The 21566-nt window shown below is 37.1% G+C and overlaps 2 protein-coding genes across 4 annotated transcripts; one reads left to right on the top strand and one right to left on the bottom strand.

Annotated features, from left to right (window-relative positions):
- The first annotated feature begins 659 nt into the window (after positions 1-659).
- On the top strand, positions 660-11546 carry LOC110792915 (probable ADP-ribosylation factor GTPase-activating protein AGD14). Its single transcript, XM_021997735.2, has 14 exons — positions 660-905; positions 1162-1275; positions 3041-3102; positions 3241-3328; positions 3427-3488; positions 4499-4595; positions 4873-5319; positions 5743-6372; positions 6457-6558; positions 6642-6755; positions 6865-6972; positions 10209-10395; positions 10562-10607; positions 10813-11546. The coding sequence occupies exons 2-14, from the start codon at positions 1180-1182 to the stop codon at positions 10916-10918; spliced, it is 2145 nt and encodes a 714-aa protein (XP_021853427.1). The 5' UTR covers positions 660-905; positions 1162-1179; the 3' UTR covers positions 10919-11546.
- Positions 11547-12285: 739 nt separating this feature from the next.
- LOC110792913 (uncharacterized) lies at positions 12286-16771 on the bottom strand. 3 transcript variants are annotated; one of them, XM_021997730.2, is made up of 13 exons: positions 16534-16771; positions 15241-15593; positions 14888-14961; positions 14606-14765; positions 14489-14513; positions 14318-14407; positions 13987-14158; positions 13810-13883; positions 13646-13715; positions 13481-13552; positions 13250-13386; positions 12889-12962; positions 12286-12765 (listed from the first exon to the last, which is right to left on the bottom strand). In XM_021997730.2, exons 2-13 carry the CDS (start codon positions 15500-15502, stop codon positions 12707-12709), a joined length of 1269 nt encoding a protein of 422 aa, XP_021853422.1. In that variant the 5' UTR covers positions 15503-15593; positions 16534-16771; the 3' UTR covers positions 12286-12706. The 3 variants fall into 3 exon arrangements, with proteins under 3 accessions (XP_021853422.1, XP_021853426.1, XP_021853423.1); XM_021997734.2 differs by lacking the exon at positions 16534-16771 and adding an exon at positions 15929-16167; XM_021997731.2 differs by lacking the exon at positions 16534-16771 and adding an exon at positions 15775-15922.
- Positions 16772-21566: the final 4795 nt, after the last annotated feature.

Below are 21566 nucleotides of genomic sequence, written 5' to 3'. Positions count from 1 at the left end.
TTTTGAAATTTGAAGAGGTCAAGTTGTTGTAGACTTTGTCTTATGTTACCTTAAATGTTTGAAATATTAGAATATAATTCATGTTTAATGGCACAAGTTCGAAAATATTCAAGCCTTTATATTTCGTAATTAGAGTAAATTTTTCTTGGCGAGTTTAATTAGAATAGAGTAGTATTAAGTCTTAAAAAGTGAAATGTCAATTATTTACATACATTTTTTCAATCATAAAGTACAACACGTTTATGAGATTTTTTTTTTTCACGTATCATTAAAAGGGCCTCAATTTTTTTTTCCGCCCATAGGCCACAAAAAAGTCAGGACCGGCCCTGGTCGTAATTCTATCTTTGAACACCATTCTCCAATTATATATTCTTTACTTTAATGTGAGCCCACTTAAATTAATAAATAATTCTATATTTTTTAACTTTTACACCCTAGTAATTTTTTATATTTTTTTATTGTCAACTATCCTACTCGCAAATTCAACATTTTTCCTTCATACTTGTGCTAGTTAACCTATTACTCCTAAATAGATAGGGAAATACTAATTTCATTTTACTCGCGAAAAAAAAAGAAAAAGAAAAACAGTTAAATTTCGCTGTACAAGTCGTAGTCAAATTAAAATCAACAACAATAACAGCAGTTAATTCACATACACCCAGAAAAACCTTCAACTACTTGCATTTAACTAATTAATTAATTAACAAATTCTAATTCTTCATCGTTTTCTCTCTCCTCTGCAAAAAATAATTTCCCAATTCATCAAAATATAATTATTTTTCACTTTCCACCATATTTCTCTGCGACAACTAATCATCACTGTCGGCATCAACTTCACCAGCTTCCTTTTTTTTCTCTCTCCTTCCATTGAAACTACTCCTTCAACCTTTACTTCAACGATTCAGGTCTGTTTTTTTCAATTTCTGTACTCGGTTTTGTTAGGTTAACAAATTACTTCTGGTTGAATCCAATTGACTTGCTTTTCAGATCTAAGGTTTAGGTTTTTGATATGATTTTGTACTTCAATTTGTGTTTGATCATTTTTCTGTAGCAATTTGTTCTGATTTCTAATGCTTAATTTTGGTTTTGAATGTATTTTGTGATTTTGATGGTGGTTTTAGTGTGAGTTTTGAATTTGATGTCGAGTTTTGACTATTGTAGTGATTGAATTGGAAAGAAATGGCGAGTCGAAAAGAAGATGAGAAGAATGAGAAAATTATACGAGGTCTTCTTAAGCAACCTGGAAATCGCAAGTGTATTAATTGCAATACTATGGTACGCTTGATTCTGGTTGCAATTGATTGTAGTTTTGTTCATTTGGCTTGTTGTTAGCGCTGTTGTAATTACTTAAGCTGCAGAAGAGGTTGTAGCTTTTACATTTTTCTGATTAATTAGGGAGTATTAGTTTTGGCTGCTTATTCTTAACTATCGGAGGGATTGGGAATTGGCATTGGGGGTTGTAGCTTGTGCATGCGAAAGTTTAAATTATCACTATTCTGGAAGAATTACTTTCGGAAGTGTTCGTTATGCTTGGATTAAGTGTCTTTTACCGGTTATGTGCTTATATTTAGGAGTTGCTAGTTATGGCTTAGTTGCATTGGTATTAGAAACTAGGTGTTGTATTCTTTTCGTCGTTATGTTTGACAAAAAGTTGGTTAACTGGATGGATGGCGGTGAATGGAGTGAATAAAAAGGATTTTGCATTTGTGCTCCCTATGAAATTTGTGTTTTTGGCTTAAACATTAGGTACCTTGTTTATCGTTTTCAATTCTTAACATGATTGGACAGTCACTCAATGTTTCAAACTCAATGAAGTTTGTGCTTCATAATTTAGGTTGTGGTACATTCGTGTTGACCTTGTCGAAATAAGTACACAACAAACTATACACATGTGGTGAAGAGTTTAGGAAGTTTTGTGTAACTAGAAAACATCTGTTTTTAATTTTTATTTAGCTTAGCTTCCTTAGTTTACGACCGAGTAGTAGTTGCTGGCTTGCTGTGATATGATTATTTACCTCTACTGATAAATGCTTTAGGTTGAACCAACCTATATATGCTTTGATGAGGTCTTTTTGTAATCCAAGCTTATAGCCTTGTACACAACCCCTCTATTGAGTATCGTTCAATTTAGTTTATTGGAGTTGTTACTGACTTACTGTCACTGTGGTCAACTGTTTGATCCGTGGTGTACTGACCTCAGTTAGACCAGCTACTTATGGAAATAACACAAATAAATGTCGTCATCCTTTGCATGTCTTATAAAACCGAGGTCTTTCCATTTTGAGAGTGATTCTGGTGCTTCCATATGATATGTTCATTTTCTTAATACTTATGTACTTACGTTAGTTATAATTTTTACATGATTCTTTGAAGGTTTTATCATTTGGTAGATCCGTCTTGTTGGTTTGGACATAAGGGAGTGTCTCAGGGTGACAGGAGTGTAATTTAATCGGCGGTTTGTTTTGTCGCAACTTCACATGTTTTGCTTCTGATGTTCTCATTTATCTGTCTGTTTCCGAGCAATACCTCAGGAGCACCCATGGATGTGTTATTGAGTTATGATTGTAGAGCTGTCGTGCTTTTTTTTGGTTTGTTTCACCGTGTGTTATTAGGTACGGAGTAATATATGTTGTGGAATGCATAAACATTAAATTTTTAGCTACTTCTCTAAAGGTTTTGACGCTGAAGTAGATCTTGGTGCATGTAAAAAAACCTCCAAAGAATGTCTCATCATGAACCAAAATTAAGATTTAATCGTACAAATTAGATACTTCTTGTCCCAAACAAAGCAGATTTGGAGATATATCTCTTCAAGTTCTATCCATTGGGGGTATTGTTATGTCCTACCCCCCCCCCCCCCCCCCCCCCCCCCAATTCTTACTTAATTCTCATCCAATTTTAGTGGGTTATTTCTAAAAACCGGCTGTATTGGAACTGTGGCTGTAATCTGCTGCTTCTGATTATGTAAAAACTACATCGTTGTTTTTCCATTTAAGGAGTGGATGTCTTATACATGTACTGATTTCTATTTTCCCACCAGGGTCCCCAATATGTGTGCATCACTTTCTCGACATTTGTTTGCACTACATGTGGCGGTATTCAGTAAGTGCTCCTATTTGTTTGTATCCTTGTTCATCAATTGTGCTTGCTCTAGCTTCTGCATATAATTTTATTCTGGGTTGAGTCAAGATGTGCGAAAAGGGTGAATTAGTTATTATTCCCAATGTTAATTATTTTCAGCCGTGAATTCTCGCACCGTGTAAAGTCAGTATCAATGGCCAAATTTACACCACAAGAAATTGCTTCTCTTCAGGCTGGAGGAAATGAGGTTAATATACATAAACTCTTGTCAATTTTCATGTTGTTCTCTCGTTGGTCATATGATGTTTCTCATAATGTCTTTTATACTACCTGTTCTACTCACAGCGGGCAAAGGAAATACACTTCAGAGATTGGGACTCTCAGCGGGAACCTGTTCCTGATAGCAAGTGAGTTCTTATTGATTTTCTTGAACTCATATATGTGTGCTTTAAGATCACTGCCTTGTATTTTTGATGGGGTGGGTGTGGGCCAAGAAATATTCGTCATTTTATTTCCGTGGGTTGGCAGTTGACACAATACCTCTAAGCATGAGCTCCAATTTCTAATATCTGCAGTGTCCACAGAGCTGCCTCTTTCTGTCTTTCATACCTTATGAGTTATGAACCATTTTTGAAATAAAGGAATTTCCCCTGTTCTAAAGAAAACCTCCTTCACTCCTTTGGACTCAGATTAGCTAAAGTTCAGCTGGGTTCTAAACATTTTGTGATTGAGTCGAGTTCGAACTAGATATTATAGTTTTGTGTTCTAAATGAGTTGAACTCAATATCAATTGAATTCAGCTGGTGAGCTTGTGAATATAATAAAACTTATATATGTACAATTCATTTTTTTTAGTAAAATTGCTACATATCCTTACCCCAAAGCTTTAACTTCTCATATAATTATAAATATAATATAATTCTTAGCATATCCTACTTGAGTCGAACAATATCCTAGAGCCAAGGAGCAACAACAAAATTACCTAATTGTGTTTATTGTGTAAACTTTGTTTATCACGGTGAGCTTAAAAACATTGAACTTAAAAGCTATCCTTCCAGACAATCTCGAGTTAGCCTATGCTAGTTTGAGCTTGACCCTATCGATCTTGGTGGATTTAAGTTAAATAAAGCCAAGTCATGCTGGAGTCCGCCTTTGCTCGTGGGCAGCATTATGTCCTAGTTATTTTGGTTTGTCTGACTATATTGTCATTTTTCTTTAATAAAGGCATATTCACAGTTTCACACTATCATCTTTCTCTAATTACTAATGCTAATACATGATTGTTTAGATCCAATGCATTTCAACACGACTTGGACTTAATCTTCGGGACAGGAATACTACATGCTGAAAATAAGACACTTTTCTCTATGATATTCTGTATTTTGGTCACATCTTAATTGTCGTTGCTTCCTTGCAGCAATGTGTACAAACTTCGAGACTTTATCAAGCATGTGTATGTGGACAGGAGATATAGTGGTGAAAAGGGCAGCGACAGACCTCCACGTGGAAAACTGGTTAGATGCTCTGAAATGTTGTCGAGCATATTTGTTCAGTTTGGTTGACCGGGTAGGACTAGGACTTTGTCTATCTTGATGTTTTGGCGTCTTGCTGGTGAGATTTGCATTAGTTTGGTGTTGTTTGAAGATACTGAGTAAAAAACTAAAAAGATTGGATTAGGTCATGTGTTGTGTCTTAGAATACAAGTAAAATATTAATTTCTGCAATGTGTTGTTTTTTTTACTTATGGAGGGGTATTTCCTATGTCTAAAACTTGTTTTGTATATTTCTTAGGGTGACAAAGAAGAAGCTAATGAAAATAGGAAATCAGATGCATCTCAAAGTGGCTCTCGAAGTCCACCATACGATGACAGATATGAACGTCGTTATAATGACAGGTCAAGCCCTGGTTATGATGCGAGAAGAAGTCCAGGATACGATCAAGATAACCAGAGGCACAGTGACTATGGGAGAAGTCCTGTCCGTTCTGGGATTGTCAATAATTGGCGACGGGAAGATAGGTTTTCCAATGGGAGGAAATCTGATGACCGTCATAGTTCTGATGGGGAAAGTAAACCTGAAATTGGGTCGCCAGATAGCCAAAAGGATTCAAGTGTGCCCAGCCTTCCTGCTGTGCGGCCTGTTGGGGAGATACTGGGGGAGAATGTCGTACCTCTTCGCATTAGTGAGCCTCCAAGAGCCAATAGCGGCAGGGTTGCTGATGGCTCTAAAATTACCCAGGTGATGATACAATGGAATTAAGCTCATGTCTTTGAACTATTTAAAGTTTGTGTTCTCGTTTGTTGATAGTTCTCTATACTCTGTTACCTTATTGAGAGGCTGGGAGCGTATTGTTTATGTCTTAATGAGTTTCACACACACAAAAAAAATTAGTTTCATATGGTTGAGGACATTGTTTGGGTTAAACACAATTATCTTCCTACCTTGTTTCTTTCTTACAACGTTATAATCTACTTCATTTTGACATAGGTATTGAATCTTGATGTCTAAACAAATACCCGTATATTTCAAGGATGTTTTATGGTGCCTACGTCACTAGACGCGCACTTTCATCTTTTACATGCCATATTCTATGAGTACCCAAATTCGTTTCTGTTGCTCCAGCCAACATATTCTGAACACCTTTTAAAATCTGTTTTGCAGAGAACAGCCTCTTCTAGTAGTTTGGCATCCAGCAATGGAAATCCTATGGAGACTAAAAGGGAAACATCATTGATAGATTTTGATGCTGAACCAGAACCCCCTGTGACTGCTGGTTTACCACAAGCTCAGCAACCAACTGCTGGTCAATCAGTTGTCCAGTCAACAAGTACTCAAAGTGATGACAATTGGGCTTTTTTTGACAGTGCTCCGGTAGGTATGGTGTCTCAAGCACCTCAAAGTATGAATCCACTGGAATCTGTACTAGGGTTGTCAGTTCCAGTTCCTGGCCATTCATCTGGATCAATTGGCAGCGATGCTGCTTCTATGCCTTCAAATGGCATGTTCCCATCATCAACAAGTGGTGATTTGCTATTTGCTTCTGTGGGTAGTACATTAACATCTGCATTTCCTGGCTCTGCTCCTGCATCCTCACCATTGACCGCTTTGTCATCTTCCCCATCTGGAGGTGCTGTGGTTGCTTCTAGCCTGCCGCCGATGTTGCCGGCAAATGGTGGTACTTATCAGCAGTATGGAATACAGCATCAGCAACAGGTTTCCTCCCATTTTGCTGGTAGTCAGCCTGCTGCTCAACAGTTGGCTTCAGCTTTTCCTAGTGGTTCTAGCAGTCAGGTGAGTAACATTAAATATAATTTCTAACCTTCTCACTGTAAAAATGCTGAGGTCATGTTTTTGACGCATGCCTTAATTACGCAGGGTGTGGCAGGCAATTCTGTTGCACAACCATCACAAGCCGTTGCAACCCTTCCGTCACCAACAGTTGAAGTAATATCCAGTGACAGACAAGAGATTCCTGCGGTATTTTGATGTTCTTGCTTTTGCCGTCCATTTAATGCTCAGTAGACAGATTATATCACAATGCTTTCTTGAAAACTATGCAGAATCTCTTCACTGCTACATACTCGTATGCGCCTTATCAAGCTCCTGTTTGGCGACCTGGTGCCGGTGGTATGTATCCTGGCATGCAATTTCCGATGCAGTACAACCCTGCAATGGTATGTCAGTGAATCATGCCATATATCTGAACTCCTTTGAAATGTTTACTAATCAATTTTTTTTTTCCATGTGCATAAAATATGCTAATTTGTTATGTGCATTTTGCAGTCAATGCCAACATTTCCACAACCAACATTTCCGCAGCCTACATTTCCTCAGCAAGCCAAATCATTTAACCCCTTTGATGCTGAAGGATCATCTGGGCAACCTGCAGCGGTAGGTCTTTGATCTATATATTTATTTCAGATAGTGTTGTTTTGTACTTCGTGTTTCTTAAACCCAGCAATCCATCTCAGATTCTAAATTTTGTCGAGAATTTTAAAATCAGCAAATACTGGTATGATGGTATTAAATGCTAGTTGTATCTATTATTCCGAATAAGGTTCATAGAGTTAGTAAAAAGAAAAGGACAAAGGAATGAAGCTATACTTGGTGCATTTAATGTGACAACTATCACTGATCCAAATGAAAAAGATAAGAAGAATATTATTTACCCCTAAGGTGTGTGTTGCTGCCTTGTACAAGCTGATTTAAGATTGTAGTTATACACTGGAGTACACTGGAGGATCAAAAGAAGATCCAGTGGGGAATGGTGCAACTTAAAAAAAAATCTGTCCAAACTTCAAAAAAACTTCATATAACTAACTTCATATAAAACAACATTCTGCATTTTGGGAAAGTGGAACAACATCTAATGATAGCTGACGGCCTGACGTGGTTAGGGAGTTATTAGTTAGGACTTAGGAGACATGAAAATTGTGGAGCAGGGGTCAGGGATTTTAATACACCTACAAACATTATTCTATTATTTTTTCCTTTTACTTTTATTCAGTGACTATGTTTCCTTATCAGTTCCCCCCCCCCCCCCCCTAATCCTTCATTGCCAATTTTTGTCCAAATTACTTTTCCCGTTCCACCTTAATGTTCAATTGGACTGCAATTTGAATAATGCTTCAATTTGACTAGGGAAAAACAAATTCCTTCAATTAGTCATCAGCGTAATAATACTCTGTAGTCATTTAGTTTGGTTTTGGTATGATTTTATGATTTATGTATTTCTTGAATGGCCTACTCACTATCAGCATGACAGCATGGCCAAGCAGTCACATATCTGGTAAAATAACCAATGTCTTTGCTTTTGAAGCGTGTCTTTAGTGCTACTGCTAATTCTCCCTAAAGCTGATGTTCACACAAAAGCCCCAAGCTTATAACTTATGAGGAGTAGTTTCCTTCCAAATGAAATTTACAACCGGAAAAGATGGAAATCAAGGGGATCAATTCAAGCAACTTAGAAAAGATTTACATGTAAAAGATCTGGAATCCACCTTTGCCTTTAGTTGAAAATACAGATCCTCTGGTAGCTCCTCTAACTCCCTACCATCTGGTGGTCTTCGAAAATGTTAGTTCCAAGCATTATCAATTTTATCACAATATATTCCAGACATAGGGCACCGTGGAGTGCAAATTAGATACTACAACCACCCCTTTCCTTGAACCTTACTAGAGGAACGAAAGAAGTGAACACCTGAACTTCCAAGGACAACCATGTGTCACTCACAGAGCAGCCTGTGCATCCCTCCAGTTGGATTTTTATCCCTGATGAGTGATGACTCAATGCCAAAGGGACTTAGAATCACAAGAAAAAGCCACAACCATTTTCCTACTAGTGCGATATTGTTCGACACTTCGACCCCCCTTTCCCAAAATCTAGACCCCTTTGTTTTCAGGCGACACGCCAAATCCCAACTCACATGATCCTTCCTCTTGTCGTTAGACCCGGACCACAGAACATTCCTCATCATTCTCTCAATCCTTATTTGCAACTTGAATCAGAATTTGGAATAGAGAGATATAATAGGGAGGATACTGATAAACATGATTGAATCAAAGTTATCCTCCTCCCAAGCAAAAAGCAGGCCTCCTTCCACCCGCAAATCTCCTTGAAATCTTCAAAATAACGGGTTTGCAAAAAGAGTCTGAACGTGGATTGCCTCCAATAGATAAGCCCTTGCTAAATTACAATTACAGAGGCCGATTGGCAAGCCTGAAACCACCTAATGAGTTTGTAACAACGACACTTTTGAAATTGTCCAAGTTAGCTGTCAAAAACTAGTAATGGTCTGGAAATGGGAAACCTGTACCTGTTTTCTCCCGGCTTAAAGCCTTATAATCTTACCCTACATCACCCCTCTCTCCATTACTATTTATGATTTATGACCAGTTTTCTTAATAGTTCTCTATTTGATAGATTAGGTGAGGAAAGGGATGTCTCAACTTTTTATTATGTCTTTTGGTGAAATCGTTTATATTCTAACTTACAAGGGATTTAAAAAATGTGATGATTATGTCCAGATGAGGGAGAAAATTACGAGAGGGTTTTAAGCACCTTCATGGATTTTTGACATTGCACTTATGTTTCTTATTTTCTGACTGTGGAGTACTTTCATAAGTTAAAAAACATTTAGCAAAATTACCCTCACAAGAACATGAAATTTCAGTTACTTTATCATAGAAGTTAACATTAATTTTGATAAATTTGGAAAATTTCGGGTGAAGCAGATGAGCCTTAATTAGAGGAAAAACCTATAGAGATTTTGTGCCCTTGCGGTTGTAGTTCTTGCAAAAATCATGCAACTTCACATCCCTATGTTGATAAAAATCAGTGCTACACGAAATCTTCTCACACTACATAGTGGAATTGTGTTTTCTTGGTTCCCCACTATTGACAAGTGTCCCCATCCTATTTGAAATTGTTGGTCAGCAGGGTACTAGGGTGGGAAGTGGGGGGTAATCTAATATTTAACATTTTAAAGTTATATGGAGTAACTCTTGCACTATGAATACTCCGTAACATTTACAGTATAAATGATGACTTCAAAAATATTCTTTTCGTATGGGGCCTCAAGAAAAAGTTCTACCTGTCATATGCCTGAGATACCATGCTTACATGGTAATATGGTACTATAGAATTGTTGACGTTTGGTTGTATGTTTATCTTAAAGGCTGGAGTGCTGGAACAAGCTTGACCCTTTTGCCTCTTAGTCGACCGTTTTGTCAATTGACTGATCTGTCTGTAGTGTTGACCTATCTTTGAGGTTTCAGTTCTGTTGAGTATGATTAAGCTTTTCTCATATACGAAGTATATACCGGGGTTCGGTTAGACAATTACTCTTCACAGATTTCTAGTGCCATAAAATTTGGTCCTGGCTGAGTTGGTTTGTTGCCGTAAATTAGTAAACATACTTGAAACTGATCTGTGGCCATGTGGAGCTGCTGGAATTTTTTGTTTCTGCACAGATTGTTTGAAATTATTTTGTTTACACGGCAAAAGCCCCAAAAGCAGATGGAAATTAAAGAAGGAAACAGCTAGTCTTAGTATAAATATTAAACTTGAACTGGATGATGTAATTTACTAATGAATTTGTTTACCCTATACCAATTCTGTGATGCAGTTCCCTTCTATGTCATCTTTGAATGCTGCTCTGCCCAACGCAGCGGCTCCTGGAGACGTAGCGCATCCTTCCAACCTTGGTACTGCTTCACCTTTTGGATCAGCCATGCCAGGTGGTAATTTGATTCCACCTCAGATGTCAACAGTGCCTCCTGTTGCACCATCTTTCGGATCAGCCATTGCAGGCGGTAATGCTATTCAACTTCTAGTCTTCTGCCTTTTTCCTTATTGTCCGATGATTTGATTTTTAATATAGAACAGGATAACTTTACTTTTGCTATAATGGGTTGGTGTGCATACAGTGAAGCCCAATGTGCTTATTTTGGTTTCTGACACTTACTCCAATATTGCCAGGATCATACATGGGACAGCAGTTACCCACTAACATGGCATCACACAGGTGAATACTTACATCAGACCATAGAAAAATGTTTGTTAGTATTTACGTTGTTACCTGAGTGATGAAAGTATGCGAACTAAAATGACATCAATGTTTCAGTGTTGACCGACACTTTCGTTTTGGTTTGTCTGTAGCTATGATATGAAACTAGCGTTAATTTGCAGCCTATAAAACTTTTCACATAGCATTCATTGAAATTATGCAGGCCTCAAGGATTTGGTAGCTTTGGTAATGAAAGGCCTGCTTTTGGCCCAATGAATCCGGCAGCTGCCATGCCAAACCCTTCCCTTGGTGGGAACCCATTCGGCTAGAAAGCAAAACACGTCTGCTGCACCCCTAAACAATTCTTTTGTGGGAATGTTATATCTTTCTTAAGCGCATATACATCGATACTCCGCCCCAAATAGGAAGTTTAAAGGTCTCGGGGCATTGGTTGATTGGCCTTGTTCCCCATGTAAAAATAGTTTGCACCTGTAGAATACATCCAGAGAAAATGAAGACCTGTGGAGTAATCTTGTGGTTTAGAAGAGGAATGAAAGTCTAAGGTAACGTCAGATGTTGCAGTTTTGGTGTCTCATTCATATAGGTACGGATCAGCATTTGGCAATTATTCTGAGCTTCTCCCTTCTCAAGTTGTATCAATTCTTTTGAAAAAAATTCGTGTTGTAACTAGTGTGGAATCTACTGCCGCTATTTTGGTGAGCGGCATCCATTTGTGAAAATTTATTTTAGTGGCCTTGTTACGAGTTAAGTCGTCTTTTGTATCCCTTCTTTTTCATTGTTTTACACAATGTGAATATAGATGTTTTTATTTTAATAACTGCCTTGTTTTGTGACACTTTTGGGAGTATTCCATTTGAGTTCCATACTGAAGCATCCAACTTTCTCAAAGTTGAATCTTGTGTGAAATAAATAATTACTATATTCTTGTTCTTTATCTTTTAGCCACTCCCTTTCTAAAATTCTTTCATTCTTTACTTGAAGTGTTGAATTTTGATTGAATATTGTAGTATGCTCGTATCTCTTTAATGAACTGCTCGTCACTCAAGTTCAAAGATATCTGAGTTGGTGGTAGGACTGCCCTGACCCATGCTTATAAGTCAATACTCTATCATCCCCATAATGATAGGTGAATTCCTCTAACATACTCGCCTCATACTCTGTATGTACACGTGGAACTACTCCCTCTGTCTCGGAATACTCGTAACGTTTTGGCTGGACACGCTTGTCACTGCACAACTTTGACTATTAATATTTTTAATTATAATATTATAAAAACTTATAAAATATTAATATTTTGAAAATATATATCAAGATGAAGCCAACAATATATTACAGAGTATTTGCTAACATTTGTTTTCATATACTATAAATAAAATAGGGTCAAAGTGAATTATGTGAATAGTGCAAAAAGTCAAACCGTTGCGAGTATTCCGGAACGGAGGGAGTATACACTACAGTATAGTTTGGAAGAATTTGATTGTGTTTGTATCTAGTTATGGATTTTCTCTGTTTCTTTGGAGTTTTGACACATTACATGACTACATGTGTCTAATTAGAAGAACTTGATTGTGTTTATTGATGAATGTTTATCAAGTTATGGACTTCCTCTGTTTATTTCGGTTTTGGACAGACTTACATGTGTTGCCATTCCAGTTAAAAAGGAAATCATTGAATGTTAAAGAGAACAAAGGAGACCAATATTAAATATTTATAGGTAACATACTAACACTATTTATACTCACTACATTTTCTTTCCTACCTACGGAGTACATATCATTATATCGAAACGGATGGAGTATTTAAAAGTAAATAGATATAGAACTATATACAAATGAATATTACGATTTCACAAAATTTTCAGGAAGCTCTCGTCTCTTGGTCACACTAATGTAATTTAACTGAGGAGGATTACAAATAATAAGTGTATAATGTAGATCTGTATATCAGTATGTAATGCCAATTGGGAGCAGAAAAGGACAAAGTGATCCAGAATTCTGAAATTTGTCTTTTGTTATCTTGTCATTGTCAAACAAGACAGCTGCTTTAGATGGTGCAGATCTTGAGAAGAAGAAAGAATTATTTGACTGCTTTTTTTATCAGCCAAATTCACCTGCTTGTCTGCTCTTTAGTATCACTGGAGCCACCAGCATCCATACTGCATCAAATTATTATTATTATTATTATTATTATTATTATTATTAGATTTATCTTTTAATTTTCAATTTTTTAAGAACACAAAGAGAAAAGATGGACAAAGATGAAGAATTCTGTCACTTACTGTAGACACAGGCTGCTAACCATTCATTCACTACTCTAACCCAGGTGCTTGTCCAACCTACATCAATTGTCCACCTGCCAAAAAAAAAAAAAAAATCAACCTCTTTTGAATTTCAACAATATTTTGTCCAAGTGGTAAACATGGATGATATTAGGTGAGACACGTAATAAGTCATTCTCTTAGATAAAAGTCATACACCGATGTACGTAGTATCTGATATGGTTTTTGAATAGTTCTGTAAGACTGTAACATAATGTGAAAAAGGCTTCTTCGATCGATATAAGTCAACTTTCAAGGTCTAAAACTCTAAACTATTACAGATTTTCATTTTATTTGTAAGATGCAAAATAGAAAAACTTACTTCTTCATTGCATGATGTGTATTCCAACCGATGAGCAACATTGCGAAATACATAGCTCCAGTCGCAAAAACGAAATGGAAGAACCCATAACCATATGCAACATCGTTGTCGTCTGCTTGCTTCTCGGTTTTCTTGAACTGCATTATGTTCATTTTGTTTTGTAGTTTTTACTTTTTAGTTAACAGCTATTCATTCTTAGGTAGTTAAAGGAAAATGTGAGAAGATATTGACCTGAAAACACTGGGAATCAATGCCTGTTGAAAAGGTTGCAACCACTATGGTGAGTAGTGCAACAACAAAGCTCTGCATCAACAACAAGATTTGTCAGTTTCCAAAGCTCAACAAGATTCTGAAAAACTGTTATTTAGAGAGGTCAAGTGGTTCCTGAGAAATTACAATGATGGTTAGCCAGTCAGTCCGAACTGAAGCTTCCGCCTTCCTGTTGCATTTAGTTCCTGGAGGCTCACTGTAAAAACACAGAAACGCGACTGAACGTAAGAAGATGGTTTTTAAAACAGAAGGTTGATCATGAGAACTAATTTAAAGAAAGTAGGGCTTGCCTTCTGATGGCACACCAGCATAGAAACACAATGTAAAGTCCCATTAACCCAGGAGTCAGATATCCAGCACTAATCTGTAGAATTCAGGAAAATAAGCAATGGCAATCTGTAGAATACATAAGAATATAAGATAGTGCTGCATTGTTGAATAAGCAACTTGTTATCGCGAGTACTTACTCTGGGTTGCATAGATACGCTTGTCATCAACTGCAGAAGTACGAGAGTCCAAGTGATGAAAAAAATGTTTTGGAGACATGATGCTTCTGGTGCATACCAAATGTACATCAAGATTATCCCTACTATGCTCACAACATACGCGGTTGTTGCAGTTAACATCATATGGACACGGCTGCAGAAGCAACCTTACATTAACAACACATTCTTTTATGCACATTCACTTTGTAATGAAGCAGGATATACAAGGTTATTCATTCAATCTCTATGTAAGCTTAAAGATTTACATAATGCAGTCATATCAGGAAAAAAATATGATAAAAAAAAGGCGTACCATCTTTCTGCGATCTTCTCTGACTGGCAAGAATCATTCAGCCAGAAAATGAAACTAATCACACTTACAAGCTGGATTAAGAGAAAGATCCTGTAAGAAAATTGTAACAAAAATGTAAGGTAAAATCCATATTTCAAACACAAATTTGTTCAACAAGCACAAGAAATTTACCCAGCACCAAAATGCGCGATTTCCCCTGCCAAAAGAATAAAGAATTGTAAGCTCTTAGGCCAAAAGAAGCATATAACCGAAAATATGGAAGTTGAAAAGTTTTTGCTGAATACTGACCATACATCAGAACAATTGGGGTTGGAAGAAGAAATGGAAGAACCATGAACCCAAAAAACATGCTAGCTTTCGCGGACCACCATCCTGAATGCCATGTATCTCTACGGTCCTGCACTTTAGAGGTTCCGACAGTGGAAAGGAACATCGCGAAGAAAAACAACTAATTTGCTGTTAAGGACTACTTAACTTTTTATGATGTTTATCTAAGAAGAATGATTGAATGAACTTATAAACATGCTCAAATTCTAAAATAAATGTGACAAAGGGCGCGATTTAGGATACGAAACATCCCATGCTCACACGCAGTACTCCTTCCGTTCCCAAGCAGTCTACACCATCCTTGCATCCTCTCAGTCCTGTATCCATATGTAAGTACAAATGATTAGAAGTTCGTGGTATAAATTTGAAGCATCACATATGTAGACTTGTGTTTTTTTCACGTTATTCTTATTGCTTATTACTTATTTTTGTTAAAATCAGACCTGGCCAAACCAGAAAAAGCAAAAAACACTCGCAGAAAACAATCTGACCCAAGTTCGATTCACAACTAAAATCAGTTCTAAGGGGTAATAAGAAGCAAATTGTGCAACTGACAAAATTCAACTTTGCTATGTTTAATCAGAAGAAAGACTTACTTGCCATCTCTTTCATTGCACCTTTGCCATAATCTCGAAGAACCCATGCTAGAAAGTTAGTGATGAGGAAAATGAACCCATAAACATATCTAGCCATCCATGGATTACAGCCATAACGAAATTGGGCGAACCAAGAACCGTCTTTTATTATTCCTGGATACTTTTCCTTCATGGTGGTGGGCCTGCTGGCCGCGGTGGTGGTACTAGTGCTGTTGCTGGTGCTGGTGCTGGTGGCCATACCACTCTCCATATCACCCTCCATATTAATTGCAAAAGCTCTTTTACATCAGATGTTTCATTGAGGAAAGAAATTAAAGGTTGAATAGATTCCACCACAACTCCCTTCTCTTGATCTAAAAATTAGTCATAAAAGAAAATATTTCAGGTTTATCAACAATCAAACCAAAAATAAACATGGAAACCCCTTACAAACATGGAGATTTAAGACTAACAACATAACCATTATTTCATTAAACAAGTATCACAAGACGAAAATAGAGATTATTTGTATGATCTTATTCTTGAACCCCTTACCTATAAGAACATGTCATGCAAAATATCTTCAACATGATCTTACACAAAACTTTGATGTATAACAAAAATTCAAAACAAACACTTGGAATGTAAAATTAGTTTCCTAGTACAAAAAGCCTTCATTCTACACCACCATTTTCAAGTAGTTGCTTACTCTATAAGGCAAATCCAATTCCTTCCTAAAAATAGATGAGAAACTTCCAAGGAACAACTACTAAAAATAATTACTTCATGGGTTTTGCTAATCTTCGAGGATTAACATAAAATAATTCCCTTTTTATTCAAATCAACAAGTGTTGGCAATTTTCATAACAGAAGACAAAAACAGTAAAAAAAAATCTTCCTAATTTTCATGAAAATGCAATAAATATTCACCAAAAAAATTTAGGAAAAAATAAATTTGATTCCTTTTATGTCATTTCTATCAACATTGTCACAAAAAAGAATGGAATAAAAAAGGACAGATGGCAAGACACTATAACTTACCCAAAATACAGTAAAACCCAAATCACACAAGAAAGGTATCAGAATATCAGATCATATTAACACTAATTAACACCATAATACTCACTTAATACGTAATTAAACATAATTAATGCTTAAAAATAAAAAGCTCCGAAAAACAGAGTAACCTCATTTTATACCCTACATTGCAATCAAGCAAAAAAATAAACTACCCAGATACGAAAATGTGCTAATTAACATGACAATGAAGTAAATTTGCGAAGTTTAATGGAGAAAATAAGAATTGGGTATTACCAGAGATCAGGAGTTGTAATGCAGGAGGAGAGAGATTGAGTCATAAACAGAGATCTAAGCAGTAAATAATTAAAAAAAGTGTATTCAAGAAAGAACCATTTTTCAACTAATTATGAATTATCTCTCTCTCTTTCACTTTTAATGGATTAAGACAATTTGTTAATTTGGTGAAAAGAGAGAGAGAGAAATCAAGGAAGTAATTATTTTTTTTCCACACTTTTACATGAATCATGATTTTGTTTATGCAAACTCTATTTATATATAGGGTATCATTTAAATTAAAAAAAAAATGAATTTCTTTTATTTTAATGGGTGTCTTTTTCTGATTTTTCTTTGATGGGTTTATTTATTTTTATTTTTTTTTCCCGCCGTAAGCATCAAACTAAAGTTTTGAGGCTATGGAGGGTGAATGTGATTGCACGAAACGGCATCGTTTTGAAGTTGGAGTGACGAATTTCCATACATTTTAATTTTTTTAGGTTGGGTCGTTATTTAAATTTGGGGGGCACTTGTCTTTTAATCTAAAGAGAAGATGTCCACTAAAAAGAGAATGAAACGTACCAAATTAAAGAAGGCATTTTTGTGTTCTCCTTGTGGCCATTTTCTTATCTTAAACCCTTGCCTTTTACTTGTATATTATGCTGAAGAGTTGTGATAAGTTTGGAATAGTTTGACATACCAAATTATTTGGATGGAGGTCCCCTAACTAACAAGATGAGCAATGCACTTGCTTTTGAACTTGTGGATTGGAATTTCGGTTTGGGATGGTGGACATGTATTGTGATCAGATCGTGTGAGTATGTTGTTGGAATTTATCGAGAATTTAATTTGTGGAATGGAATTTCAGTTTGGAATTGTTGAGGTGTATTGTGATCGAATCGACTACGTTGCTGGAATTTATTGTCCTCCGTATGCTATTCCAACGTAGTAATAATTTTGTAATACATGGGATTCCATTTTGACCACTTATGTTTTAATAGGGTTTGAGCATCAAAATTATATGTATTTCGATCCGTGCTATAGTAAGTTTGCAACACGCACCCGTATATGTTGAGATAAATATATCAAGCAAGATTTTTACTTGACTCATACTTTAAATCATAGTCTCTTAGGGGTGTGGAGTTCGAATATTACGAAATAAGGGTGCTCGGCTTCTTAAGGTTGAGAGTTTCGTACCTTTTTCCCTTCACGAATCAAAAAACTAAAATGATTAAGATTTGGTTTGGATCTTTTTCTACTACCGTAAAAAAAATCAAGATAAACAAGGGGTACATGAACACAACTCGCAACTAAAATATCTACGAGTAATCGAGTATCAACTCACTTGTACGTTATAGATGTTAGCTAAATAAGTAATTGGAACGACTTAACTGGATGTTGCGTAATACGAACTGAAACGATTGTCGTGCCGTGGCCGGACCACTGCTCTAAAAGACAATTCCGCGCTACCTCCGATGCAGTAGAACGCTTGCGGTTGCCCTCCAGGGTTTACACGACACCGAGAATTATGTGCACTCACAATCCCCGATTGGAGACCAGAATATTTGCCCAGAAAGAGAGGAATTTGAGAGAGAGATTGATTGTAAGTTTCTATATCTTTTCTGGAAATAAACGATGAATTTATAATGAGGCTTTGGGAAACTGTAACAGCAAAAAACGGCTAGTGGAGAAGTTACGGGAGTAATGGAGAACTGCAACAGTCATAAAACGGCTAGTGGGGAGTAATGACGTGATTAATGAAGCAGTTTCCAAAGTTAGTGGGTTGATTAAGTCTTCTGACTTAATCAAACCGCCCTTGACCAAAAAGAATAACCCGACCCACAAAACCCACCCCACGCCCGCGAACCGCAAGTACCAAGTACCAAGTACCAAGTACCATGGCCCACGGCCCAAGGCCCACGGCCCACGCCCGAGCCCGGCCCGGAGCGCGCGCGCGTGTGTGTGTTGTGACCACCCATGCCACTCACATGCTTTCTTAAACAAATGTTTCCCTCAAACCCCCAAATATAAACATTGAATATGGTTTGTGTTTTTCCCATGTGGGACTTTTCATATTCCCACATTTTCCCACTCATTTTCTTTTGTTTTCTCACTAGGATTTCCAACAATCCCCCACAGGTCCGAAGATGAGAAGAAAAAGAAGAAGTAAAAGAATTGAATTTCTGGGCAAAACAAACAATTGAATAGGTGTCAATGTCTTGCGACTTGAATTGACACTTAGTGACATTCAAGCTAGAATCTCTTTCCTACCAAGTGACTTTCGTATTGAACTTAATAGGGGGTTAGAAACTCATTACTCAAAGCACACAATTGAACATGTATGATATTCTGAATCTCCGCCAATAAAAGTGACGCATTATACTGGCCATACGTCCATAACCTGGATGCTCATAGGTGCTCTAGAGAATAGCCCATGCAATTCTCATAGGAAGCGGCCTCACTTCCACACCTAAGTAGGTGAATCCCATCAAGTGTGAGCTACATCACACCACCAAAAATATGGATATGGGTTCATTAAGAGCCGTATGCTCAACCTCGTTCAATAATAGCAAGCACATCATAAACATCTAAGGGATGGACAGAAAATAAAATTTGTGCTTCTGAATTATTACATAATGTTCCCCTTTGAACTCATGGTGAGTAGGAGTTCATTACCTTACAATTCATCCAATGGGCCTCAAGCCCATCCCCTCCGACGTTTCCAAAACTAGTTTCTTACATAGGCCTTTCGTTAACGGATCCGCGATGTTCTTTTCGGACTTGACATAGTCCAGTGATATCACTCCACTTGACAGCAATTCTTTGACAGCCTTGTGCCTCAAACGAATGTGTCTTTTCTTTCCATTGTAGGCTTGGTTGTTTGCCACGGCAATAGCAGATTGTGAATCACAATGAAGTGCAACTGAAGGAGCTGGCTTCCCCCACAGTGGAATATCTGCAAGCACGTTCCTCAACCATTCTGCCTCATGACCTGCCAATTCAAGAGCAATAAACTCATATTCCATAGTAGACATAGCAGTACAAGATTGCTTACAGGATTTCCAAGAGACAGCTCCACCCCCTAGGGTGAAGACATAACCACTAGTGGAGTTGACTTCATCATTTTCGGATACCCAGTTGGCATCACAATAACCCTCCAATGCTCCTGGAAATTTGGAGTAGTGCAATCCCCAATCCATGGTACCCCTTAGGTACCTAAGCAATCGCCTTAACGCACCCCAATGCTCATTGCTTGGGTTATGGGTGTACCTGCTCAATCTACTTACAGAATAGGCAATGTCAGGTCTAGTATAGTTCATGAGAAACATGACACTACCAATAATTTTAGCATACTCAGATTGACAAACAGGATCACCTTTGTTTTTCTTTAAATGAATGCTTATATCATAAGGGGTCTTGATTGGATCGACATAAAATGAATCAAACTTTTTAAGAAGATTTTCAACATAGTGAGCTTGGCTGAGACAAATGCCATTTGGAGTTCTAATAATTTTCACTCCCAAAATCACATCTGCCTCACCCATATCTTTCATTTCAAATTTTGAACTCAAAAATTCTTTTGTTTCATTCACTCGATCCAAATCAGTACCAAAAATTAGCATGTCATCCACATAAAGACAAATAATCACACAACCAGAAGAATCATGTTTATAATAAACGCAAGAATCACCTTCATTTACATGATAGCCATTACTAGTCATCGTCTTGTCAAACTTGTCATGCCATTGCTTAGGCGCTTGCTTAAGCCCATACAATGACTTGACCGGTTTACAAACTTTGTTTTCTTGACCTGGAACAACAAAACCTTCAGGTTGAACCATATAAATCTCTTCATCTAAATCACCATTCAAAAATGCAGTTTTCACATCCATTTGATGCACAACAAGATCATGAATGCATGCAAGAGCAATTAAGGTTCTAATGGTTGCAATCTTAGTTACATGAGAGTATGTATCAAAATAATCAATGCCATGTTTTTGAGTAAAACCCCTTACCACAATCCTGGCCTTATATTTATCAATAGACCCACATGATTTCAACTTTTTCCTAAAAATCCACTTACAGGTGATGGGTTTACAACCTCTAGGAAGATCAACCAATTCCCAAGTATTATTACTTAGGATTGACTGAAGCTCGCTATCAATGGCCTCTTTCCAGAAAACTGCATCAACCGACCTCATTGCCTCTTCATAGGTTCTAGGGTCGTCTTCTAGGATAAATACATACACAAAATCATCAGTAATCAAGAAAGGTTCAGTTAGGAAAGCAGTAACAAAATCATCACCATAACTTGTTTCCTTTCTTGCCCTTTTGCTTCTCCTTGGTTCTAAATCAGACTCATTATTAGTAGTGGAACAAGGAGCAATGGGTAAAGCATTAGAGGTGCTAGAGGATGGTACATCATTACTAATGCAAGAGATCTTTAAAGGAAAAGTGTTTTCAAAAAACTCAGCATCTCTTGCTTCAATAATGTTACCACTTGCATAAGAGTTGTTAGCACCTTTAACTAAAAAACGATAAGCAGAACTTTGATAAGAATAACCAATAAAGATAGAATCAACCGTTTTGGGACCAATCTTGTCCCTTTTGAAACTAGTTAAGGCAACCTTTGCTAAGCACCCCCACACTTTCAAGTATTTCAGGCTTGGTGCTCGACCTTTCCATAGCTCATATGGGGTCTTGTCCAGCTTCTTGTGAGGCACCCTGTTCAAAACATGACAAGCAGAAAGAATAGCTTCCCCCCACATATTATCAGGAAGCCCAGAACTAATAAGCATTGAATTCATCATATTTTTTAAAGTTCTATTTTTCCTTTCAGCAATCCCGTTTTGTTCGGGTGTGTAAGGAGCTGTTGTTTCGTGAACTATACCATTCTGTTCACAAAACGCCTTAAGAGTGTTAGGGTCATACTCACCCCCCCTATCACTCCAAAGTCTCTTGATTTTCCTGTCTAGCTGGTTTTCAACTTCAGCCTTGTACTTGAGGAACATCTCCTCAGCCTCATCCTTAGACCTGAGAAGATAAACCATGGT

The sequence above is a fragment of the Spinacia oleracea genome, chromosome 2, assembly GCF_020520425.1.
Source record: "Spinacia oleracea cultivar Varoflay chromosome 2, BTI_SOV_V1, whole genome shotgun sequence".
Classification (NCBI taxonomy): Eukaryota; Viridiplantae; Streptophyta; class Magnoliopsida; order Caryophyllales; family Amaranthaceae; genus Spinacia; species Spinacia oleracea.
The sequence above is the reverse complement of the archived record's forward strand: the minus strand, read 5'-3'. Positions and strand labels throughout refer to the sequence as shown.

Coding starts and splice junctions, on each gene's coding strand:
- LOC110792915 (XM_021997735.2), top strand. CDS start 1,180: ATGGCGAGTCGAAAAGAAGATGAGAAGAATGAGAAAATTATACGAGGT. Junction 6,373..6,456: donor CTAGTGGTTCTAGCAGTCAG/GTGAGTAACATT, acceptor TTAATTACGCAG/GGTGTGGCAGGCAATTCTGT. Junction 10,608..10,812: donor ACTAACATGGCATCACACAG/GTGAATACTTAC, acceptor GAAATTATGCAG/GCCTCAAGGATTTGGTAGCT.
- LOC110792913 (XM_021997730.2), bottom strand. CDS start 15,502: ATGGAGGGTGATATGGAGAGTGGTATGGCCACCAGCACCAGCACCAGC. Junction 14,514..14,605: donor CCCAATTGTTCTGATGTATG/GTCAGTATTCAG, acceptor TTCTTTTGGCAG/GGGAAATCGCGCATTTTGGT. Junction 13,716..13,809: donor TGCTGGTGTGCCATCAGAAG/GCAAGCCCTACT, acceptor GTGTTTTTACAG/TGAGCCTCCAGGAACTAAAT.